The sequence below is a fragment of the Rhyacophila brunnea genome, unplaced genomic scaffold, assembly GCF_057557595.1.
Source record: "Rhyacophila brunnea isolate RB1 unplaced genomic scaffold, BYU_Rbru_1.0 scaffold_20, whole genome shotgun sequence".
Lineage (NCBI taxonomy): Eukaryota > Metazoa > Arthropoda > Insecta > Trichoptera > Rhyacophilidae > Rhyacophila > Rhyacophila brunnea.
The window spans coordinates 4,189,163-4,216,488 of record NW_028232860.1 but is presented as its reverse complement, the minus strand read 5'-3'; the positions used below and the strand labels follow the sequence as shown (position 1 = coordinate 4,216,488).

The 27,326-nt window shown below is 34.0% G+C and overlaps 1 protein-coding gene across 2 annotated transcripts in view; it reads right to left on the bottom strand.

Moving 5' to 3' along the window:
* The window catches only part of LOC147071104 (putative epidermal cell surface receptor), a 142,757-nt gene that overhangs the window by 76,678 nt on the left and 38,753 nt on the right, over window positions 1–27,326 (bottom strand). For both annotated transcript variants that reach the window (XM_085948671.1, XM_085948672.1), the window contains exon 2: window positions 26,154–26,608. In XM_085948671.1, coding sequence (XP_085804797.1) covers window positions 26,154–26,217 — 64 coding nt within the window. In that variant the 5' untranslated portion in view covers window positions 26,218–26,608. The remainder of the gene's footprint in view (window positions 1–26,153; window positions 26,609–27,326) is intronic.

Here is a 27,326-nt window from a genome sequence, read left to right as displayed (position 1 = left end):
CAATCGGTAGCGTTGGGAAGCCGCTGCTATATTTAATTCGGATCACAAAACATTTTGTGTTTTACGCGCGTCTTAGCCCTTGGTTAGCCTACAAGCGGCCAGGTCGAGCGGAGCCGAAAAATGTATGGGGATCACCATGAAAGCGCGGAGAGTGAGCGGTAGACAGTCTGGCCGCTCGTCGAATTTGCATCGTTTCCAGCGGCTTATAAGCGGTGTGTCAAACAAAATTGACTGTTCCCCTCGCCCTTCGTTTGCCCGACTTCCAAAAACGTCTGCAATCGGTAGCGTTGGGAAGCCGCTGCTATATTTAATTCGGATCACAAAACATTTTGTGTTTTACGCGCGTCTTAGTTTGCTATTCATTTTTATTTGAAGGAAAATACCTACTAAACCCATAGTATTATAAATTATACTAGCATGTACCTATACTTTAAGTTTTTTTTTAAAATATGTACAGGTATAAATAATCTAATCCATTTAAGTTTTGTACTATGCACACCCACCAAAGGTAAATAAACATTATCAACAAATGCAGTTAATTATATCTTATATACTTAATAAAATTAATACAGGAAAGTAGGTAAAAAGCTTAGTACCTACCTATTGAGTCAAGATTACCTACATATTGCCTGAAGATGTTGAATGCAGAGATGCAGAATTCCTCCAACTCACACGTACTTGTACATACAAAAAATAAACCACTAATATTATGTGTCATCTCTGTTATCTTCAATAATAATTGGATAGGGAAATAGATATATTGTTATTTTTATTAGGTACGTTGGTAGTATTCTTTATTGTGGGGGGACCTCAACATCAGTCAGTGAATCAGCCTTTCAAGTATCTAAACCCGCCACTGATATAGGTAGACTGATGAAATTTATTTAAGTTAGTTTTAGATTTAAAATACACATTAACCTTGATTTGATTTATATTGAAATAATAATCGTAATATCGTTTTTTGAAATTCATATCTGGAAACTGACTAGTACAAAAAAATCTATTTATGTTATGAAGACGATTTCAAAGCATGAAAATCATAAAGTTGTTTTTTGGAAGAAGGTTGGTTGGGGACCACATGTTCGGAGTACAAAAAGAAGAAGAAACTTTAGTAAATTGGTACCAATAAGCTGCTGTTCTATAAGTTGTGTTCTATAAGATTTTCATCAATCATTACATCATCCAGGAGTTTTTGAGTTATGGCCACGGAGCACAGAATTCCCAATAAATATATTTTTTTATGTTTTTGAACTGTGATAAATATTTCTTACTTTAACACTATCAGGCTCAATTATCGTAGTGCAAGGAAAGCACAAGGTCGCGCCATTTCCCTCGCCCCATCGCCATCATCCCCGGTCCAACCGCTTTGTGTAGGTGTATTATTAATTGAATAAAACATATTTTATTGTATGTGGTGCATATTGTTTCCAATATGTATAATGAATTATTATTAAAAATACAAAGGAATGTTATAACAGTAAGTATGCACATATACTATGGTTTCATTCGTATAGTTATATCAACAAATACGGAAGAACGAAGTGCAAAAAATACGCTCGATATTCAAATAATCTTCAAATACAAGGTAACTATGGAAGTACATAAGTAGGTACGTATTTATGTTACACTTTTTCTTTCACAGTTCAAATCGTGAATGTTTGTTCTGTTCATTAAGATATCATACGTGAAAAACGAACTCCTTTCGAGATGACATAACATCCGAGAATGATTTGATAAAGACATACTATTTAATATTATTAACTGGGTAGGTAATGAAAATACGTAGTTCTAGTTTGAAGTCATTATGTATACTAACTGAAAACACGGCTGTCTCGACGTCACTTTTTCACATAGGTAGGTACATACATACATACATAATAGGAACGTCATCCAACATAAGAAAAAATATTATAACTAATGTTTGGTATCACAGACCACAACTTTCAACTTGCAAGTGTAGACAATATCAAGGTGTTAAAACTTTTTAATATTATAAAAATGCAATATATTCTTGAAAAACAACAAAATACAAAGTTATTGTGAGACATGTTTTCAAATATCGGACGAAATTGGTGGTAAATTAAAAATATATGTAGTTCGTTCGCATCTCTGAATAAATTTGACCTATTCTGAGCGAAATAGAACGAAAAATAAGTAACTGCTAATAACTTAAATGTTTATGATTGGATGCGAGCTGATAACAAGGTAAAACATTTAACAGAGCAAGGTTCCAATAAATTCGGCGAATGGCTGATAACCGTTCCTCGTAGGTAACCAAGTTTCTTTGCCAGCCGAACTATTTGGCGTATTTGGTCCGCGCACTATGTACGATATAAAAAATGTCTATAGGTATAGTAGGTACGTCCAAAATACTGTGATTTTGAATGGTCTCGGAAAAAGTTTATTTTTAAGTAAATACAAATACTTACCTACTATAATTAAGTTATTGAAGACATTATTATTATCATATTACCTCCTCCAGTGTATTTTTTTAATTATGCGGAACAAACAATGAAATATTATTATTTTTTTTTATTGTTCGCGACAAAATTATTGTGTTACGGATAAAATAATAATAATACAGACTAATAATAATACGCGGCACGTCGATAAATTTCTTATTTTATTGCACGGCGTCATATTTCTTTTCAAAACCATATGTGGTCAGTTCTATGAAACCTTTTATTATTTTATTATATTATTTAATTCTGAATATAATAATATTTAATTAACTTTTACCAGATTTCATACAATATTATAATTCACGTTTCAAAAAATGCGCTTGTGCGTTACTAAACATTTCAAAATTTTCAATTCTTATTGTTTTTTTAGTAGTTCGGCATTTTTATGGTTTGGTTAATCTTATAGGTATGCTGAAAATTCACTGTTTTTGTGAAATACGGGATTTTTACATACACAATAAAAAAAATCCGGCTTCTGTGTGGGAAATTATATACTTTAACCTTATTTTGTATATCACTTTTGATCTAGTGACTGTCGGGCTATGTAAATTATTTATGTTTATTTACATAATATTTTTAATATTTAACTTTGCGTGTATAATAAAATGAACACTTTATAAAATTACACTTGTTTACGTAGGCGTGTGTAGTCGAGATCTTTCAATATGCCGACATGATCTCAATAATTCTTCTTCTTGATCGTGCACTCATGGCTGAGGATCGTGACCAAATTTGAATTTCGTCATCCTTTGAGCGACCAAGACTTTTCATCCTTCTCGATCTTCAGCTTCTCTCAGGGCAGAATGGATGGTGCAATAATTCTTACTTGATAACAAATTCACAAATACTAAAAACGTTGTGGAACCGCCATCAAGTGCCGAGTTATGCCAAGTCTCAAATCAAGATAAATAAAAAAACATTTTTAAAGTTGTTTTAAACAGTTTTAAAGTTGCATATCAATTCTTTGCAAACATTTGTATAAAAACAATAATTCATAGATAATATTTTAAACAAATGTGCACTTTTTTGTATTTCGCCACGAATAGAAAACGTATGCAAACGCACAAAGAAACATGCGAGCGTGGACGTGTCTATAGATGTTGTTTCACTAAAAGTAACGCCGTGTGGTCTCGACGAATGTTGTTTTGGTTAAATCTCATACATTTGTATGATACGGGCTGCCCAGACTACATTTAATTGATAACAATGTGTGCAGGTGAATACGTGCGTAGACTTCCAAATGTTTGTAACGTGCATTTGTTAAGCGATATAAGTTTACAAACAAAGTGGGTATTCTACAAAAAGATCATACAATACCTTCTGGTTATAATCCAAATAAGTCTGTTCAGGTTCTCAATTTCATTAAATATATTAAATAAATATTTATATTGAAAAGGTGAAGTGCCACTGGCTCAAGCCGCTGGTAAAAGACGCTCCTACGTTGGACAGGCAAAACATTTGGAGCGGATAATTAGTCTAGACTTCAACGCGAGTCGCATGAGCGTCTGTACGCTAACCGCAGCCTAGGAACTACAACGTGACTAAAAAGAACTATGGACCGAGAGTGTAGAAAGTAAGAAGAGGTATTCATCCAGAAGTGTATCGAGGGTGGTTGAGGTAACAAAAAGACCGCGACAATGCGTGATCAATAATTCATTCCATGAATAAATAAATTCAATTCACCGCGGGTTTTCTTTTTGTATTGACGAGTTTCTAGCCTGCCCGTACGTTGATGTCTCCAATACAATTTGTAAACGTGCATCAGAAAAACAAAAAACATGTAGTATTTTATTTCGAAGTATCACGATATTCTGGATAATAAGAATATTTATAAAAGTCACGTTTTCCTATAGTATATTATATAAAATTTTAATAAACGATTTTTAGAGTACATACTCACTATTTTTCTATTAACAGGAATATGATCAATTAATACATAGTTTTTTTTATTATTATTATGTACTTACATTTTCACTTGTTTGAATCGTACGGTACGCAAAGATACGATGTTGACCATTAACTACAGCCATGAGTGGTAAAACCACGCCGGGCGATGGGCGGATGTAGGCTGTATGTTCCGACATAAATAGTGAATATCAAACTTTGTTAGGCTTACATATTTGTTTATATTGAACTAAGACTACAATTTAAAGATGGTGTTAGTTAATTTTCCAAAATTAATTAAAGCCTGTCTAACTAATTTTTGTTTTTTGTAAGTTTTGGTATATTTTGGGCGATACGACGAAATTGTGCACACTTTTTCATTCATACTATACGTTTTCGTTGAATTAGAAATATATATTCCACATGTTGCTGGTTATTTTTTTTAATTCATATCCTTCTTCTTGGTGGTGCACTCATGGCTGAGGATCGTGACCACATTTAAATTTCGCCATTCTTTGAGCGACCAAGACTTTCCATCCTTCTCGATCTTCCGCTTGTCTCAGGGCAGAATGGATGGTGCCCCCCCCCCAGTCAGCTCTTTCACTTGGTCGCTCCATCGCGCAGACGCTCTTCCTCTGCTTCGCCTTCCCTGGAGGCCACCCAAAACTACCAGTCTCTCCAGGTCGTCCGGTCCGCGCCTGACAATATGTCCAAAAAACTGCAGAATTCTTCTCAGGCATATCGTCGTATTAATTCATATAATATATAGATATGTAGATAGACGAGTATTTTTTTACTATTATCTGTTATGGTTTGGTTTTTGCAGGGTTTCATTGGGTGTTGAAAACTAACCCACACTATCTGTAATTAATTGCAGTCTTAGTTCAATGAAAACAAATACGTATGACTGATAAAGCTTAGTGTGCACTATTTATTGCGGATCAAAACAGCCTACCTCCACCCTTCGCTACTGACACACGCTGAATTTCTCATACTGTCTGCACATGTTTCACGGGGTGCAATTAACAAGCGAATGCAACCATCTACGGAGTGAAGTCTAATTTAAAATAATCGATGTTTATTAAAATAAATATAAAGAAATCATTAAAATTATGAATTAGGTAGTAAAAAATCTTTACAGCACATTAAATAAAACTTAATAAATATAAATACTAAATTCTCATAATAAACATGACCATAAAATAGTATTTTATAATAAGGTCATCGAATACCTACACATTTTATAATGGTTTTTTTAATCGTAAGTTTATCTTAGATTTAAAATGCTTTTAGATAACGTACTTTATTAAATAAAATTATATAAAATGTAAATTATCAAAACAAAAATGTTTAACATACCTACATCATTTTGAAAACACTTCTGATAAAATATATTATAACCAATAGAAAAAATATGTTTGAAAAAATAAAGACATCCCGCAGGAATCGAACTTGCATCTCTTGGGTATCGCGCCCACCCACATAGACAACTATACTAAATGAGTCATTCTTAATTGTGACAAATTTTGACTAATGGCATTTAATACTCACTGAATTATGTATATTCAATAATTAGAATGTTACATTCTTAAATCTTGTGAATTATTCTTTGAATAAAAAAATAGTTATTTAATTAAAAATTTTTAGCAAGTTCAAGTAAGTTACAACAAAAAAAATCTTGGAGTCATCCGTGACGTCGGTTAGCAATAAAATTAATACATACTTTTATTTAAAATACAAAAGCCGATCGCGAATAGCAGCTCAATTTGGAAAGTGCTTCAGTGAGTATTAAAAACCATTAGTTAAAATTTGTCGCAATTAAGTATGACTCCTTTAGCATAGTGGTATATGTGCGTGGGCGCGATACCCGAGATATTTAGGTTCGATTCCTGCGGGGTGTCTTACTTTTTCAAAAATATTTTTTCTATTGGATATAATATATTTTCTCAGAAGTGTTTTCAAAGTTATATACTTAATATGTTCAGTAACGAGAATGATACAATAAAAAATGTTTAAAATATCAAGTTTCGTATTTTTCCCCTAGGTGCCTCTGCTGAGTGGAGCATTCACTTTAAAAAAGAATAAAAACTATAACTGTTTTGAAAGCACACTACTCCACTGTAGATTTTATTCACAAAAAAATACTGTCCAAGTAGACAGAAGTGTAATCGTGAGCATACCAGATAATTACTATGAATATAAATTTGTTTCTATTTGGCATTAAATCGCTTGATTACAAATTAATTATATTACTAATGACTGTAGCATTACTCCATTTTCAATAACGAGCTGCCGGTTAAATGAAATGAAACAGTGACTGGATAAAAAAAATCATTTCAATTGTTCAAATTAATCCGGCCAAACCAAAATCACAACAAAAATCGACCCGGTTAGAAAGACAATGCTTTATTCAAACATCATTTTTACGCGTAGGCACGTAAATATATTAGGTAGGTACATAGATGTCACAATAATTATTGAAATTATTCTGCAGGACTGTATGCGGACTATGGGCTATGAATATGACACATTCGTCGCTAATTTTAAAGTCTTTAACACTTTTCTAAACATGTAATTCGAGCTTTTTTTAATTAGTTGATAATAAAAATTATTTTCTTAAGACAATTTCATTTAGTGCGGTATTTGAGTGCCTGTTTGAAAACAAACCTATTCGAAAGAGAATAAATCCTTGGTAGAGAAGTTTTTTTTAACTGAAGGGTCACAATTTTTCGTCTGTCTAGTGGCGTCATGAAAGCGGATCATGTCCAATAGTTCAGGGCAATAGAAAATTAAATTACTAGTTATTAATTATTAATCAATGTTTTATTTTTTAATTATACAATTTTAATTTGTTATTATTGAAAACTATTTATAGCTATTTAACCAACCGCTATAAAAGTCCAAAGATAACTGATAGATATACCAATTAACAACATCTAATAATAATAATATCTATAACTGTATAATTACCAAACATCTTTTAAAAGTATCTTTTAAATCTAAAATACTTATTATTAAGTTTAATACATAGCAGTGGTGAAGGGTGGATGTAGGCTGTTAAGATCCGACATAAATAGTGCACACTAAACTTTGTCAGTCATTCTTATTTGTTTTTATTGGACTAAGACTAAAATTTACTCGAAATTTATTGTTTTTGTGTTAAATATAAAGTTAGTGGTAATTATTTTTAGTTAATCTAGTAGAAACTATGGTTAACTATGTTGTGTTTAATTTTGGGAGCCGTACTGAGAAGCAACATGATCGTATAACGTTTCATAGTTAAGTTAATAATAATAGAATTGAGGATCTACTGTGTGTTATACGCAAGAAACACGGCTTCATATAGCCGAACAATACCCACTCCCTTTATATTATTTCTTTAAGGATTCGACTGTTCCAGAATATGGTGGATTACTGCAAGTTGGTCTATAGAAGATGACATTAAACGAAGAAGTCCAGAATACCCAACATTTTTTTTTTTGTGATTTTACCGAGGCTTTGACTGCGACTCGCTGTCATATCGCCTCTTCTCTTCTAGAAGGGGATCCGTCGATCAGGTCCTCACTCATATTCTGTTAAATAACTTTACAATTTTGCCTAGCTCTTCCGTCTTACCCACCGCCAGGACACCCTTCAATTCGTCGACATTCTCATGGATATCCGCAATGTGAAGTTCATATTTAGGGCATTGTAGTGCTATATGTACAATGTCCTCTAAAACATGACATTCATCGCAGAGTTGAGATTCGCTTCTTCCCATGAGGACATCAAATCTTTTGCCCATGGTGTACCCTGTTCTTAGCCTCAGTATTAACTTAAACACATTTCTCGTCAAAGAAGACTCTACAAACCAGGGCACCTCTCGTGGTGATGGTAGAATAGACTTACTCCATTTCCCCTTTTCTAATGATGCCCTATGGTGAAAATCTATCCACATACTTTGGCACATTTTCTTTATGGCCTCATTCCAGTCCAGGTTTTCTGGTATCCACTGATATGGTACCCCTGAATCACCAGCTTCCTTTGCCAGATCATCCGCCCTTTCATTTCCCTCAATGCCCATGTGCGATGGGATCCATTGAATCTCCTCCTCTATTTTTCTTGGCGTCGATCTGGTCAAGGATGTGGTATGCTATGGTTTTACTGTATGGGGTCGGCTCTAGAGTACGAGTTCATCAAATACAAAATCGAATAAACACTATTTTTTCAATGAAATACGGCTTCCTATGCTTCTATAGCTGAAAAATACCCACTCTTCTATATTATTATAGTCGAACTTGGTTATTACGATCACGGAAATAGCGAGATCTCGGATGTAATGAGGAAACATTAGTTGACATTTTAGTTTATGATTTTTTCCATATATTTATTCACTTTTATAACGTGCTACTTCTCGGGCATACCGAGCAAAACTGTTAATGTGTCGAACGTTTAAAAAACAAAATTTTCGACCCTAAGCAATAAAATCCGACCGGGCAGTTCACTAGACCGATGCCGCCGGGATCGGATTACGTTTATGACACTAGTTAAGTGTCTAGGTGTTTTGTAATTGGTGTTTTCGTCGGCAAAATTGAAAAAGTATCCACGCATATGGTTGTTTTGCATTTGCATTTTCAGATTTTTTATGCTATTTGCTTAAATAGAACGTGGTGCGAAAAATGTCGGCCCCATCTTCCTCGTAAAAACCAAGTTCAACTGTATTACTTACGAGGTTTAAAAAGAATTTCCCATATAAAAAAAAATAGTCTTTAAGAAATTTGATCATGTTATATTATTTGTAATATAATAATTAAATACTTTGATTTTTTAAGACGACAAGATAATAATAGCATATTAAATGAAGGCCAAATATCAGGTTTATGTATCACGAAGTCCGCATCACGGGCCTGGTCGTCACACTGGTTTAAGTTTAACGGACTCACTGTGGAATCTCATTGTAGCAAGGTGTACTCGATTATTTTACAAACACGCATCGCTTTGTGTTACCTGCTCCGGCACGTGGACATTATGCACATTGTAATGTATGTGCAATGTTACGCACAATTATCATAAAATCACGTGGATATTGTATTCATCAGTGGCGCATTAAGGAGAAAATTATTTTTAAAGCCCAAAATAAAGGAACATTTTTATCAGAAAAATAGTACCTAAACAATGCCAATGGTGAGGTGTTGGTCAGTGGCGAAGGGTGGAGGTAGGTTGTTCGTCTTCTTATTGTGCCATCCTCTAGCGGAGGTCGGCCACCATCAAGGCGATCTTATTTTTGTCGTCTGTTACCCGGAACAGTTCAGTGGAGCTGCACTCGTACCAATCACGGAGGTTCTTAAGTCACGAGGTTATTAAGGCACATTAAACTTTGTTAGTCATACGTATTTGTTTTTATTGAACTAAGACTACAGTTTACAGATGGTATCGGCTAGTTTTTAAAAATCAATTAAACCCTACTTCAACCAAACCATAATAGTTTTAGTATATTTTTGGCGATACGACAAAATTGTGCATACTTTTTTCATTCATACTTAATACATATTACACATATTGTTGGTTCATTTTTAGCCCTGCTGCAAAAGACATTAAATTGACATATTATACACCATCTACTGAGACGAGTATTTACAGTGAAACCCATTTTCAAACGCCGGTGATTGTAGGTACGCGGAGGTTTGTGGTGCTGGCAGGTTTGAAGGCACCCTTGAATAAAAATGCCTGTGTGATGAACTGACGATAGAATATGTATTACAGTGGGTAGAATACAATAATAGTTATTTTATCAGGATTTTCTTGGTTCGATTATTGTTTTAAACTGAGGTGACAATACATTCTAATGATGTGACAGCATCGTAAAAAATCGCCACTACTCTCAAAAATCATAAATAATAGTTTTATTCGTTTCTTCATTCGCCGCCGTTTATAATGTGTCGCCCATGGCCCCCATATCCTGAGGCGGGCCCCAAGGCTACATGGTATACCGTGGTTCCGTGTAAAATAAAGGGTATTTTAGCGATTATAGGTTTTTTTTAAATAAATCCACTTGAATTATTGTGTTAATATCATGATGCATTGATCGCGACCCCTTTTGTGATAGCCAAGTAACATGCAACACTTCGCCATATTTGATAAAATAGTCATTGTCAGAAAACACGCTAAAAATAATTATAAAATTAAAATGCAGTCGTGAAATAGCGACGGTTTTTACTATTAAAGCAAATTTTTAGTGTGTATTTATCTGTCTTAACTGGTCGACCCGCCACACCGGCCCCCTCCTAAGACCGGGTTCCGAGGCTAGAGCCCTGTCGCCCTTATACAAATTCACATTCAATTTTTTTTTTACATACCGTGAACATTACAAATTACAAATTTAAGACGTTCATAACATGACATTTAAAAACAAAGAAACAGTATAAAGAAGAAATAAATATATGCAGTATCACAAAAACAGTATGAAAAGTAAAGTAAAAGGTACAAAATAATAAAAAAATATACTTATATTAAATATAAAACATATAAATTACAAAGCATGGAAGCACACCGAATGAGCTATTTTAAGAATTTATAAAACCACCTATACTCATCCTTACGTAGATGGAATATATCAACATCCGAAGCGATTTGGTTGAATTATTGCCCTCCCAATTGGCATCACCAATGGCAGGTTAGTTTTGCTCCTCGGGAGAACAAACTACTGATGCTCCCGGTTTCTAAGATAGTTATCAGGGACACACAAGTCAATTTCAACGTATGACCTGCCTACCCCCACGGGGCGTCACTAAAATATTTATCTATCCACAAGTGCAATCGCACGGGTACGATATGTCCCACAGTTTTAAATAATTATTGGTCTGAGGTTTTAACGCCAATTTATTTTTCGTCTAATAAGAAAGTGTATCGAAAAAAACACCATTATAGGGAACAGTAAATAAACCGCGTTTTCTTTCAATTATTTTAATTATTGCATTCAACCGTGGATCTTAGCGTCGAATGAATTTAAATTTCGCGGCAATTTGCTGCGCTGGTTTATTTGGATTTATTAATTACCCGACGAGAAGTGCATGGATTCTGTTGTGACAAGAGCATACTCCACTTTACCTGCAGAGATACCAATCTGAATCACAGCCGCGCTTCTTCCGACAACAAACAAAAACCGGTTCTTTCACCGTACAACCTTACTACCAGTTAGTGAGTTGGCACAGTGAGAAGACAGCTATACTGCCCTTCCAAGGAAGAAGGCAGTAACTCGCAAGATTTGTGTAATTGAGTTATGAATGCCATCCGTTAGGTAATTTTGTAAGCTATATATTCTGTTCACAAACAGTATTATCACCAACGTTAAAATCCTTAGTAAAAAATTGATATCTGTTAAAATGATACACATTTCTTAACAAAAAGGCAGTCATTGCACTATTTATTGCAGTTACTGCTTCACATCATACTAATAAAAATTATCACCGTTTTTTTATTAATTCACAGTACTAAAATTTGAAAAAACACATTACTTATGTCATTTATCTCGAAAGTGTGTGAGAGTCAGTTTTTTTTTTAATTATTAATAACCATGTCCTTGTTTTTTCGTACAAGGTGGTTGTTAGTAATTTTGAACAATCACAAACACCCATTTTTTGAGAAAAACACATAAATATTGTGTGTCCTGACCGGGAATCGAACCCAGGAACTCTCGGGTGGAAGGCAAGCGCCATATGCACTGCACCACGAGAGTTAGATACATCTAGAAATCACACTTTTAACTAATAAGATTAAAGTGAGCAGGTAACTTGTATTTAAGCAATTGTGTTGGAAAGTTGAACTTCTTTAGGTTTAGATATCTCATCATAGTTATTATTCACTTGAGAAGAGAATGTTATGAAGGAACTGAAATTGAGTAATTCATTTGTATTAAAAACTGTTGAATCAAGCCTGAATTAGAACTAACCGTAAGTGCGAGTGAGAAGGCATTTGAAACGCGTATTTTCTCCGTAAAATTCGTTAGAGTAATATAGAAGACAAATGAATAAACGAGTTAGAATTTAGGACGTGAAGCCGGTTTGGAGTTTGAAAGGGTTAAGCGCACACACTGCGAGTACGTACTTGCTGAAATAGATACTTATATAGTTTTTTGTGAGAATTAAAGTTAGTAGAAAATATTTTTAGTTAATTTAGTTGAAAAGATAAGTAAGTACCTATACGTAGTTACTTAAGAGCATACATTAGTGAAACGACAAATAATTTTCAACAATAGGTGGAACGTAATTTCGCACTCGTTGCCAATCGGAGAGCGATAGTCGAGCTGTGAGCACGTAAATTTGTTTTCTGATAGCGTTGGAGGAATCTATTCTTAAATCGTGTAAAGATGAATAAAAAACGTTACGCATTTACTCGAAAAAGAAAACATGTCAATGAATATATTATTATTATTACTAATATAACAATAAACATGACATTAAATGGACGCATGTTGAATTTTTATAACAAATTATGTTTTGTTCGTCACGCATCGTTTGCACAATCTGTGCGTCGTGTAATCACGATCTTTTTAGACCATGCCTCAGCTGAAGTATAGCCTTAAGCCGAGTACTAGTACCGAAATAAATGTGTTTGGTTGAAAATAAAGTGCCGGTTGTCAATTACATATTATTATTATCCTCAATTCGAGATTGTGTACAGTTTTCTGCCATTCCTCGCAAAGCACAGTGCCTATTTACTAGGATTATGAAAAACATCGTTTATAACCACACCCCGTTATATATTATTCTAAATTAAATTTACACAATGCGACTAAGTTCAATAATAATAGTACGTGTATTGGATGATATTATTATTGGTTGCAGAAATAATCAAAATTAAATCAATACAAAACTTTCGCCATTTCGATTACTTCATAACAATAACACAAAATTCTAATCCAGTGTTAACAAAGAAATCTAATTTGAATTCATTGAAACCAATTTATTTTCTATAGTGTTTATGATTTGCCCCTATGCGACTTAAGAAATGTTAATTTACATTTTTAGATTCTTCTTATAGATACAGAAAATGAAACCAAACTTATTATTTTACTCAATATAAATCTTGCTTGCGCTTATTTTAAAAGGGTTATGTAATAATTTGATGATTGAATATCACTAATTTATGCATACCTACACAAATTTACATTTAAGAGTAGGCTGACATATTATTTTTATAATATTATAAAATGTTAGTGTCTGTACCTATATCTGTCCGTTTCTCCAGTTACAACAATAGAAATTAATGGATCAATTTTTAATTAACTTTTTTTTTGTATTCAACGAATAATTCACAAGATTTAAGAAAGTAACATTCTAATTATTGAACATACATAATTTTGAAACTACTTCTGAGAAAATATATTATACACCCCGCAGGAATCGAACCTGCATCTCTCGGGTATGGCGCGCACGCACATTGACCACAATGCTTAAGGAGTCTTAATTAAGATTTAGATTAATTACTTAATTACGACAAAAAGAAAAACAATTTTTTTAAGTCAAAGATAAACTTGGAAAAAGGATTTCAAGTTAAACACATTTATATTTTTATAAAAATCTATTTTTTTTTTTAAATAAATATAAGAAATATTAAAACTATTAAAACTATGAATTATTCGAAAATCGGTTCGAGGAAAAATTGAAAACTTAATAATCTAAATTTTAATAAAAAATATGACCATAAAATAATATAATGTAATAATAACGTAACTGTGGACATAAATATGTAACAAATTCAGATTTTTTTTTACAGTTGTAAGTTTATATTTGACTTAAAAATTTTGCGGCTTAAGGGTTGTACTATAAAGCCGTGGGTCCCGGGTTCGAATCCTGGGTCTGGGAAGTACACATATTGTTTTTCAATTTGTATCTGTCAGGGTATGGACCTAATAGGTTGAGCAAGTGGCTGACATCCATTTCTCGTAAAAAACAAAATCTGTCAATACAAACCTCCACCCTGTGGAGGCCCATATGATCCTATCAGGATCGGACATGGTCAATGTATGTATTATGTGTATTTTAATGTTTGCAGATACATATTTATTAATTAATACAGATGAAATTGTAAATTATCAAAAAAAATGTCTCAGTTTGCAAGCTTCGTATTATTCCGCTAGGTGCCTATGGTAGGTAGAAGCATCCCCCTTAATGGCACTTTCATCTCGATGCTCGGTATCTCAAAGAACACTTCTTATAAATAATGCGCTTGCAACAATATAAGGTAAGGCGTTGGTTGGGGTGTGTTTTGATCACATATTGAGCCTTATCAAGTAAGTAGTAACATTTTTCGTTTAAGTCCAGATAATATTATATTTATTTTCAAGTGGAAAGGTGGTTAAATTTTTTATACTTGGAAATTTTATCAACGTTCCCGTTCTCTAATTATATATCTCTTTTTCTATACATCACCTGAAAGCATTATGTACTAACATTATTTTTATATAATATGGCTTAAAGTTTAAGTTAACTTAAAGTTAAGCCACATAAAACTTATACAAACTTATACACTCGTGCTTGTTAAAGTTCACTATGTGACCCCAATAAGTGTCGTAAGATAATTATAGGTATTAGTGGTGAATACCAACTGGTATATAAATTGTAGAAATCATTATGAACCACCACCAAATAAACGGCGAATCTCTAGAAATGATTGTTTGTATTAGTGAATTAGTCTAACATTGTTTCGTTCGCACAGGTACACGAATTCAAAACAGTTCACCGATGGTCAGAAAATTACCAACTGGAACATGTAATTTATGGATGACTGGTGTTTCACACAAAGCAAGTAAAAAAAAACGTTATTTTGACATCGCGGCATTCATTGACACTTCAACAGTGCGATTACTTTTGGTTACGTCTTATATTATCACCTGTCATTTCCGCTGTCGATTGACTTGAATCAAACCTGTAAAAATCACCCTTATACTATATTCTATAGCCTATACTCTATACGAATACATCATATACACTTGGCACTGTAAATCTTCAGCTAACTTATTATAGTCGGGTACGTAATTAGAATTACTTTCCCTTAAGCAATAGTAATTGTCCAAGTGAGGTTCTGTGAGTCTTGGTCGATATTTTGATTTTAAGTATTTCATGTTAGAAAACAGATAATCGCAAGAATATGTCGTAGCACAGTATGATGATGTTTAACTTGGTGGAGTGTCAGTATTATAATTTGATGGTATCTTGAGGGCGCATCAAATATTCTCCGAGGGCGCCGCATTGCCGATTCCTGCTCTAGACACTTGAATTTTGAGAAAATCCAGCATTTTTTCTATTGTCTAATGCCAGCGCTCCATTGGTGAGCCAAGTCCGAGGACAATAAATCGTCCGATTTGTCTATGCTCTGCTACTGATCAGCGAACGAATAAAAAAGTTGAGCTCTCAAAAGTCAAAAGTTGCGATTATCGTAATGTCTTCCGATAATCCTATAATTTTGTGTTATTTGTAGACTTATATGTAGACTTGCATAAAATAATATATCAGTGAAAACAACACAAGTTTTACGTTTTTTTATGAATTTCATAAATACAAATAAAAATATAATTGATAAATCTCTCATTTTATAATGTATAAATTAACAAATTAATCAATGAAAATGTTTAAAACAATTACAGATTTTTTTTTCGGTCCGAATAACCATTAATGTCAAATCGAATTTGCATAGTGATCGACGGACGAAGTCTGTCAACTCGGAGAGTAAAATATCGACCATGATTGAAATTCAACGAGCCTGGTCTGCGGATTAAAAAGTCCGCAGATCTGGGGTGCTCCACGCGAAAAAAAAGTCCGAAGACTGTAAATCGTCTGACTTGCGTGCCAATAGCCAAGTCTACACACTGGCGTTGAAGTGACTAATAGGGTGTTCATCCAAAATTTTCGAATGCGATTTTACGCCAGGTATATAATACGCCCGTATAATTGCGTTCATCCAAATTTTGTATATAAGCATCTCGCCGAATCCGTACACCGAATGCCCCTCTACCATAAGTTGAGCGAACCGATTGCTAAATTTGTCAGAGTCGATGTTTGACAGATCAACTGACAGCCCGCGTTTGTTGATAATTGTCATACCTAGGTACTTGTTTTCTTCCGTATTTCATTATGATTCAGTGAATTATTTTGATTATTGTCTAATGGTATTATCTATTTTACAATTGATCCTATAATTGGTGCTTCATTTTATTCAATCATGAATGCTTTATTTATAGGTACTAAACTTTGCTTTCGTAGATGAAGCTAATCTAGCGCAGATTCATGAAAATCAAATAAATATAATACAATATTTTTAACAACACAATTCACATCATGCTGGAATCGATTTATGCATAATAATTATAGGGTAGGTAGGCATACTATCACGATAGGTAACCATTTCCTTTCATTTGTTTATATTGTAATGATTATATTTATTTTTAATAACGTTTATTCGGCATTCGGATTATCCGGCCATAATGTACATAGTATTAATCGAAAAATAAAAGAAATAATATAAAATTATGTAATAGCGACAATGACATTAATGTCATTGAATAGCGAGTTCAAAATATGTGGACTACTGGGGCTACCTAGCGGCAAAATGTGAAAAAATATCGTTTGTTTGACAGTTAAGTGCACATAGACATCAAAAACTGACCATAGAGAAAAAATATGTTTCTGTTTTAATATAAGGAATACTTGTTTTACATAGACGTGCATATACAAACACCGTTATTTGAATGCAGCATACTGTGAGCATAATAGAACACCGCGGCAACCGAGTATACAAAGCCGAAGACAAGTCAGTGAACACTCGACAAGTTTTATTGCGGCAATAAACGGTTCCGGCGTAAGGTGAGACCGTCATAAACCATTCGGTTTTGCTAATTCCATGGATAGCCTATAAATGTGGACTTACAGCCCCTCCATGGAATAAGCCAAACCGAATCGTTTATTACCCTCAAAACTTACGCTATTTCCGTTTACAACCATGTACTTACTAGTCGAGTGTTCATGGAAGTGCTTGCGAAACTGTATACAGACATCGCTTCGTGTTCCGTTATGCTTCACTCAAATCATAGTGTTCGGGTACGCACGCTTATTTGGATCAAGTATTCTTTCTACCAAAATCAGAAGATTTTTTTCTCTATGGTCAATTTTTAACAAGTTTGATGTCTATGGACGCTTAACCGTCAAACAAAAACGAAACAAGACGTAATTTTCGCATTTTGCCGCGAGATACCTCTAGTAGTAATACAATGACAATATTGAAAATGAAAGATGTTAAAATCGCTACGTCATTTTCATACTTATTATTTTTTATATTTATTGATTTATATTACATTATGCCCGAATAAAAGTAATTGAATAAATATAATCATTATATTATTATCATCATCATAATCAAATATAATAAATCTCTTGAGAAGTAGGTACATGATTACTATCGCGGAAGGTAGATACCTAGGTACCTACCTTGTGATTGTATACCTACCATGTATTATGCATAAATCGTTTACATATGAATTGAGTTAATAATATATATATGTAAATTATATTTTCATTAATCTGCGTCTGATTATCTGCGTATTTACTAACGAAACTTTTGAATCCGAAAGCATTTCGCTTTTATGAAATTTACGGCGTTGTAAATTAGTTTCATCCACGAAAGCAAAGTTTAGTAATAAAGAAAGCAGTCATAATTGAATAAAATGAAGCACCAATTATAGGATAAATTGTAAAATAAATATTACCATTAGACAATAATCAAAATAATTCACTGAATCATAATGAAACACAGAAGAAAACAAGTACTACCTATGACGATATCAACAAACGCATTCTGTCAGTTGTAATCTGTCAAACATCGACTCTGACAAATTTAGCAATCGGTTTGCTAAACTTATGGTAGAGGGGCATTCGGTGTACGGATTCGGCGAGATGCTTATATACAAAATTTGGATGAACGCAATTATACGTTTTGCACGCCATTTGGCGTAAAATCGCATTCGAAAATATTGGATGAAAGGCCCCTTAGCTAATGGAGCGCTGGCATAACGTCTAACGTATTTTCTTATCATATCTTGCATATTTTTACGGCAACATTGGTTCATATAAATATTTCACCTATAGGAAGCATGCACAGCATAACTTTACTAATAAGCGTTACCAATACAGCCTTGGGTAGGTATAGATATTATAGAATATAGATAGACTCATCAGTCGTTGATTATCAAAAGAAGTAATAGGTACTCGGCGAACATCTTTAGATCGCCTTCTCAATACGTTGTCTCTCTCGGTGGTGATTTTATGAATAGACGTAATAAAAAATCGCAGGTAAACCGCAAAAACTCCCGCCACAAAAGGTGAATTTCTCAAGAAAGATGTTATGATGTAATTCGCAAATGATTCACGGCCGCAGAAAACAAAAAAGAGAAACTTTTAAAGCAGGTATAAAGAAATAATCAAAAGAAATAACATCCTGTGTTGAAGGTATGTATTCAAATTTTCGGTTAAGGTAAGATATGATGTAAGTTAAGTACCTAATATGATATGCATTCCCCGCAGGACTATACTTTAGTTAACACTGTAATACATTTATATTATTTTTCTTCCTTTTGCAAAATAACACGGATATCACTCGGGGCAATTCCGTATACAAAGCAGTTATCTACAATAATTGGTAACACACAGCAATGCGTCTTGCTTGGTGCATTTGGAATCAAATATGACGTATTCAAAACATGTTGCACTAATACTCAATGCAGTGAAGTCCCGTGGGGGCGGGAATAGCAAAATCTAGCAAGTGTCACTGAGTCCCGGATTTACCCCGCTGAACCGCGCACCTTTCCGGGTACATACCCCATACTCAGACACTCCACACTTTCAATATATCGATGAACACGTAGCTTGCAGCTTTAACTACGGGTGCTTGCCTGCGACTTCTACGAGTTACTACGATATGTCGCATGGTCAAATGGGCATACTTAATACAATTATTAGGAACATGTTTTTTAGACAAACCGATTGAGAATATTAAAATAAACATTGGATACCTACCCTTGATAATTGTATTCATGGCCCCTACAAGCTGGAGGCTGATAGAGCTCTAGCCTGGGGGCCCAGGCTTAAAGAGGGCCCGGCATGGCGATTCAACCAGTTAAGTGAGATAAACACACACCACAAATTTGCTATATGTAATAGAAAGAATAACATTTATGTGGCTGTGCGATGCAATGAAATGTGATATGATGATTAATATAATTAAATAATAAGTGTAAAATTTTATTTTATAATTGTTTTTAGTGTATTTCCTAACTAATGAAAATTGCTATTTACCCAATATGACGAAGGGTCGCATGTTACTCGACTACCACAAAGAGGGGTCGTGTTCAGTGCTTCATGATGCCAAGTGCAGACAATTCAACAATTATTCAAGATTTATTTTAAAATATGTACAAAAAATCGCTAAAAATACACGAAATACTCCTAATTTTAATACCAATTGGGGAACACTACTGTAGAATATCACACTGACCTTAGCGACAGGTAGGGGACTCGTCAAACATCTTGGCCTGGGGCCCGCTTCAGAATGTGGGGACCATGATTGTATCTATTCATGGGTGCCACGAGTCTTCAATTGACGCAGGCGTGTCGTAGAATACCGATATTAGTCGGTTCAACACTTTAAAAAGTCTTTTTGACCGTCAAATCACCCGGTTCAAGATCCTCAATCACGAAGAAATGTTTTTTTCACTAAATTAATTATATTTTATCATTTCTAGAGGGGCTTAAGACCCGAAACAACACAGTTGTATTATCAATGTCCCAAATTTATTTTAAGCAATCAGGATAAATTCCACACTTGTTTACATTATATATTTTGGAAATTTTGATACCGCAAAGGTCATTATAATAAAATATAATGCTTTCATACTATTATATAATATTAAATAAATCCAACACTTTTATCTGTCACAACCAGATACGGATTTATTTTCGTGATAAAATTATCCATGGTTATTGTAATTATTAATTAAAAACCACACATCAGCAGTTAGGTAATTCCACGTATTGAATCTCCCCACACATGACGTAACATAAAAATACAATATGGCTAACAAAACAAAAAAAATGTTTTTTTTTCTGTCGGTATTGTATTTCAAGGTTTAGTTTAGTTCAGCGACGTCCATGAATGACTAAAAATCAGTCTCGGCAACCATGGGTCATGTTCCACAATCAACATGACGAAATGAAATATATGTAGGTGCCTAATAAAACATATTTTTGAAACACTATCATTGGGTATTTAAAATGTTAGTTAGGTACCTATATATTTGTATTTTTCTTACTAATGCACACAACTGTATTTATCACAAGACCCAGGCGTGCACACAAGACGGGGGGGGGGTTCTGGACCACCCCCTCGAGAAACGGATAAAACACAATTTATTTAGATAAATGGATTATTACTTCCCCGAATTTTTCGTCAAGACTTCGTGACTTCATGAACTAATCTGCCACTGGTAATCCCAAGGAGGGCGAAAACTATGTTGAAATAAATTGCTTCGGGTGTTGATATATTCCAATTGCGTGAGGTGAGTTTAGGTGGACGCTATTTTATAAATTCTTAAAATAGGGTCTCCTTAGCACACTCGGTGTAGTTTTTTGAACTTATATTTAATATGTATAATTGTATTTTCAATTATTTTGCATGTTTATATTATGTGCTCTTTTTATATTTTCATTTTTATCCCATTTATTACTTTTGTTTTTCTTCCTTCTTTATAATAATGTTTCATGTCATGTTGTGAACGTCTTAAACTTATAATTTGTAATGTCCACAATATGTTAAAAAAAAAAAAAAAAAAAAAATGAAAAATTTAAATTGAATTTAAATTGACCCCAGATGATTTGGATATCGAACAGTCTATGAACGGGTTCTCCGTTCCTCTTGGCATTCTACAACACGCAAGACCTATGGCCGCTGGAAGACCCGTGGCGATGGTGTTTCGAGCAAATCGATTTGAGCAAATTCGTGTTTATCTCAATTATCTGGACAATCCGCCACGCCGGGCTCCCAGTCTAGAGCCCTATCAGCCTTGTGGGGGGCATGCCTTTATGACATCATATTATAATGTAATCTCTCGAGTGGATACTGAAAAGATTAAAGTTCTACAGACACAACTATGTCAACATATCCTCAAATAGCCAATCCAGTCTGGTAGCTCTCCAAAACCCATCATCCACACACCCACTAGTAAGGGACATTTTTACGCTATCAACACAGCTTCGAATGATAGGAACAAACCCTAGATTATTCTGGATAATAAGTCAGACAATGAGAAAGCCGATAGATACGATAAACAAGCCACAACAGATAACATACCTTTAACCTACACACACTTCCCCCTAAGCTGCGCAAAACAAAACCTATAAACGAAGACAATAGAACTATGGAACAACAAATACACAACATCCGCCATAGGATCAATAACGCAGAAATTTATTCCAAACATAAACTCTGCCATTACTCTTGCCAGGAACATAAAAAAATCACACGAACTCACACAGATACTAACAGGCCACGGAGCAGTGCGAGCCTATCTAAAAAGATTTAAATTGAGGGACGATGACTGTTGTCCATGTGACGGCTACACATCTCAAACTGTGTGGCATGTCATCAACGACTGCTCTATGCTATAAAAGAAGCAATAGACTCACAGGAGTCTATGTAGACAGCATAACCATGAAATTGACTTCCAAAAACCTTCCCAAAACAACACAAGAACACTACACAATATATTTAATTCTGGCCATAAAGAAAATTAAAGATATAAATGTAGGAACATAATTAACTACACATCAATGTAACTAACCTTCCCAACCACCTAGTACCAAAAAACAAGGCATGGTTATTTATATAAAAAAAAATGTAATTGTAGACTGTAGAGATCTGAGTCGCTCAAGGCAGCTCTAAGATGAAAAAAGGTTGAGCATCACATTAGACGTTAATCCAAGATAATATTTTCATCTCAACGGTCTTCAACCATTGATGAAAGGAATTTATACCTGGAAATTATAGTTTACATACCTCACTATTCAATGCTGTCCGTCTGAATAATATAATGATTGATATACGTACATTATACATCATCTATCTATATATTATCTAACTACACAAGTAGGCAGGTATATTCTTCACTTTACTAGATATAGAATACCTACCAATTATCTTTTAGTATCTACTAGTTATAATTATTAAACATTCCATTTATTAACAATTTAGTTGTTGAATAATTAATTTCTGAATATCACAATCAATTAAATCTTTAAATTGTTTATTAGTAGGTAATTAAAAATTCACCTTTGACTCTCTTTGATTATGATTAATAAAAATGATAACCAAAATTTAATGTTTAGAGCCCCAACACTAAATCAACTTATATTGTAGTAGGCAGTGGCGAAGGGTGGAGGTAGGCTGTTAAGATCCGACATAAATAGTACATATTAATCTTTGTCAGTCAAACGTATTTATTTTCATTGAACTAAGACTACAATGTGTAAGTAGTGTTTGTTAGTTTTTAAAATTCAATTAAACCCTGCCTAATCCAAATTATAGTAGATAAAGTCAAGAAATATTCGTTTATCTATAAAATATTTAAATTATGCCATTAAAACATACATCATTTTAGATATTTTATAGATAGAAGAATATGTTTTATCGATTATGGTTTGGCTAAGGCAGGGCTTAATTAATTTAAAAAAAAAACTAACCCACACCATCTATAATATGTATTCAATTCAACGAAAACTAATAAGTTTGACTAAAAAGTGTGCAATATTTTTGTCGTATCGCCCTTATCATACCTTTAATAATATTTTTATCTATGTATTATGCCATTCTGGTTTGGTTCCGCAGGGTTTACTGAATTTAAAAAACTTTTCAACAAATTGTGTAATATGTATTCTTATTTTAACGAAAATAAATAAGTATGAAAGAAAAAGTATGTACAATTTTGTCTGATCGCCAAAAGCATACCAAAACTATTATGGTTTGGTTTAGGCAGGGTTTAATTGAATTTTAAAAACTAACCAGCACTATCTGCAGATTGGATTCTTAGTTCAATGAAAACAAATAAATGGGAACTGAAATACCTAACGGATATGGATAACTAGGCAATCGATCTCGAGTGTGAAAGAATACGTGATAAACTGACATCACTGTAAACATGTCAGGCTTTTATACCTCTTGCTTCAGATTTTGGCGTTGTGTGCGTATATTTTTGACAATACGTATGTAATCGTTTGTATGTGTTGTACGCGTGAAATTTACCAAATTTGTTGAAGCCTTTTTTATAGAGTGTGTATGACTTGTGTTATATCCAGGGAACACAGAATTAATGGGAACTGAAATTAATACCCAACGGGTATGGAGAAGCAGGCAACCGATGTCGAGTGTGGAAGAATATGGGACAAACTTAAACACGTGAGAAGAATACGTTCATTCGTATTTCGTTCTAATAACTGTTCTCGTTTTATACACTGATCCTCATTCGATATCGGTAGCAACACACACTATTACACATCTATAATGCGTGATTCATTTTCGTATGACACTCTCACATCAACCACAGCGTCAAAATGTAGTGTATTGGGGTAGTCTTTCGGAATTATATTCACTGCTAACCTTTTAATTACCACATTTAAATAACACGTTAATTATATCTAATGGTCAACTACTCCAAACGCGCCAGTCGCGGTGTTAGCACTAAATGAGTTATTAACCTGTTCTGTGGTATTAACTGTTTGATTTAACTATGCTTCCTGCGTCCGCCTTTTACTAGAACCGACACTTATTATTTTATTTTGTATCTTACACTCATCAATATCGTAAACTTTCGTGATTAGTTATGATGGTAAACCTAACTTATACGGGTATTGAGGGCAATGAAAGGGCGGATGATCTGGCAAAGGAAGCTGGTCAATCAGAGATGCCATATCAGTGGGTACCAAAATACCTGGACTGGAATGAGGCCATAAAGAAAATGTCCCAAAGCATGTTGATAGATTTTCACCACAGGGCATCTCTAGAATAAGTGAAATGGAGTAAGTTCATTCTACCATCACCACGTTCGGTGCCCTGGTTTGTAAAGTCTCTTTTGAATAGAAATGAGCTTAAGCTGATACTGAGGCTCAGAACAGGACACACGATGGGTATAATATTTGATGTCCTCGTGAGAAGAAGCGATTCACAGCACTGCGATGAATGTGATGTTTTGGAGGATATTGTAGACATAGCAGTACAATGCCCTAAATATGAACGACACAGAGTACAGCTGCGAATTGCGGATATCTTTGAGAATGTCGACGAATTGAAAGGTGTCCTGGAGGTGGGTAAGATGGAAAAGCTTGGCAGAATTATAAAGTTCTTTAACAGAATTGGAGTGATTGCCTGATTGGCGGATCCTCTTCTAGGCCAGAAGAGGCGATATGACAGCGAGTTTCAGTCAAAGCCTCGGTAAAATCATAAAAAAAACTTAATATAAAAATACATAACTTTTATATTAACTTACAGTTAACACATTTAAAATGATTATAAAAATTGGTTTTTGGTCTTTATTTATTGCCGATTTTTACCGATTACCGCTAGAAAATATCTAATAATTCAATAAATAAAGACTTACATCGTACAATAAACGATTAAGACAACGGAAATAGCCCAAGCATAAAGCCTTAAAAGCATTGGAATACAGAGATTAAGATAATCACCGGATTTGTAAGCAGATTGCCCTATTTTGTAATAATATTAATCTCAGTTTGGGTAATTTTATTTGTCGTTAACTATTGCGAAATCATTAGCCGGCTCTTACATCTAAACTCGCCTCGTCTACCGCACGACCATAAATCAAACCTTACAAGAACGTCGACCTGGTGTCGCATATGAAGACCGCGCAGAACTACCTAGCGACAGTCGCACGTAATCTTCGAAACGTATAGATATTCGGACGCGGCGATCGGCGAGCCGGTATAGGAATGACCGATTCGTAGGTGTTTGTGTGCATCCCGGTGTCTTCGACTTGAAACCGGAGAAGCGTGCAACTTGTCGATTGCAACAGCAGATGTTTTTTTTCAAACTAAACAGTCGCATTCTGTGACTGTACATTTTGTGAATAACGGTGACGTCACATCGACGTATTCGACACGTTGCAGGCGGACGAGTTTTGATATGAGAGCCGGCTTAAATGGAAATGTGCAGGGAACACAGCTCGAAGAAAATACTATTCCCTGAACAAGTCTGATCATACAGTGATACAGAGAAAAGATAGGTCGATATGCCGTAGAATCGTGGGAATAGTTAAGTTCTACCAAAGTGCATAGCAACACAATGCACATGATCAAGAGGGGTGCTTAAAGAGGCCTTCATCAAGCAGTATGTTGGTCCCGGTGATAATTATTAAAGAATAAACAAACGTCTTAATACTTTTAGATTGGAACTTTTTAGTGGTTTCGGATTATGTCGGTCCTATCATCAGGCGCTTGACTCTTATCATTTTAGTCGATCTTTTGCGGTTGAAGCCAAAAAACTATCTGTTTACGTTTCAAACTCATTCGTCAGCATTGTTTAGCTATTAGAAGTTCTTATAAAAAGGTATGTAATGAATACGATTTGCCACTTCATATAATATATCAGATCAGCTGTTCAAAGGTGGCCATTTTGAATTTCTATATTTCTAATGTTTATTACCTCCGGCAGTATTACAGCGACTCGTTTTAATATTAAATGGTATCATAATTAAGCTATAAATATTATTATTCTTACCAATTTCAACAGCCAAAACTGCAGCCACGATAGCCATAAACACGAAAGCACGAGTGCCCTCCATGATGGCAACACCAGAGCACTTCACAAACGGTGTTATTCTTACAACATCACACTAACTTTACTTCGATTCTCTGCAATCCCAGTAGTTGACCCGAAACTTCGTTCCAAATTCGAACTTCCTAGGTTCCAAAACTCACTTCAACTGCACTCACTTTCCAATTAATCGGTTCCAACACGATAATAATTCGTGCAATATTTTGAATATACAAAATATTCCAAAACTCATAAATTATAGAAAATTATGTATGGTTATTATAATGATTATAATGTGTGCACATACAGTTGTCGATTGTAAAAGTAGATTTAGGTGTTACAGTTTAACGAAACCTTGTCCGGTCATTAAAATAATTATTTGAATGTTGAACGCAGGCGTAGAAGATCCACAGGTTGCCCTGAAAAAAAATACAGGTCTATGAGTTATAATTATAAATTATTAAGTTAAATGAACTGGTTTTAATAAACAATTATTAAACAAAAGCCACTCTTATTCATACGAGTATCGTCACCGCAATACTACAACTAGATAGTCATCGTTGGGAAAATGAAATTTAAACTTTACTTGATTAATCTAAATCTAGGCTATAATTATTATTTAAAATAAAAATGGAAAATTATGATTGTCTAATTGGGAACAATTAAATAATGTTCAATTGTATGAAAAAATATTGTAAATATATTATTTTATTTATTTAATACATTTATGATTAGTTATCTAATATTTTCAAACACAAAATTAATACAGTTCCCATTAACTACTGACTTACATAGTTTTATCATTTTGTAGAGAAGGAAATGTATAATCATATTCAATAGCTATCTCAAAAACAGTGAGAATCAAGTTATCTAGTTGTAGTATTGAGGTGACGATATGTGTCACTACATTACAAAATCAGCCAAGTCCACATTTAGATATTTTTTACTTTTTTGTGAATTGCTGAAGAACTACTGCTTTCTAACATATCTGCATTATCAAAATGTGTAATTTATTCATTTTAAATGTTCTATACTCGAAATAATATAAACTTTCACCCTTGTGATTGTGTATTTGAGAAAACAAAAAGCTGTTTTTCTCCTATTCATCTATTATGGACTTGGCTGATTTTGAAATTT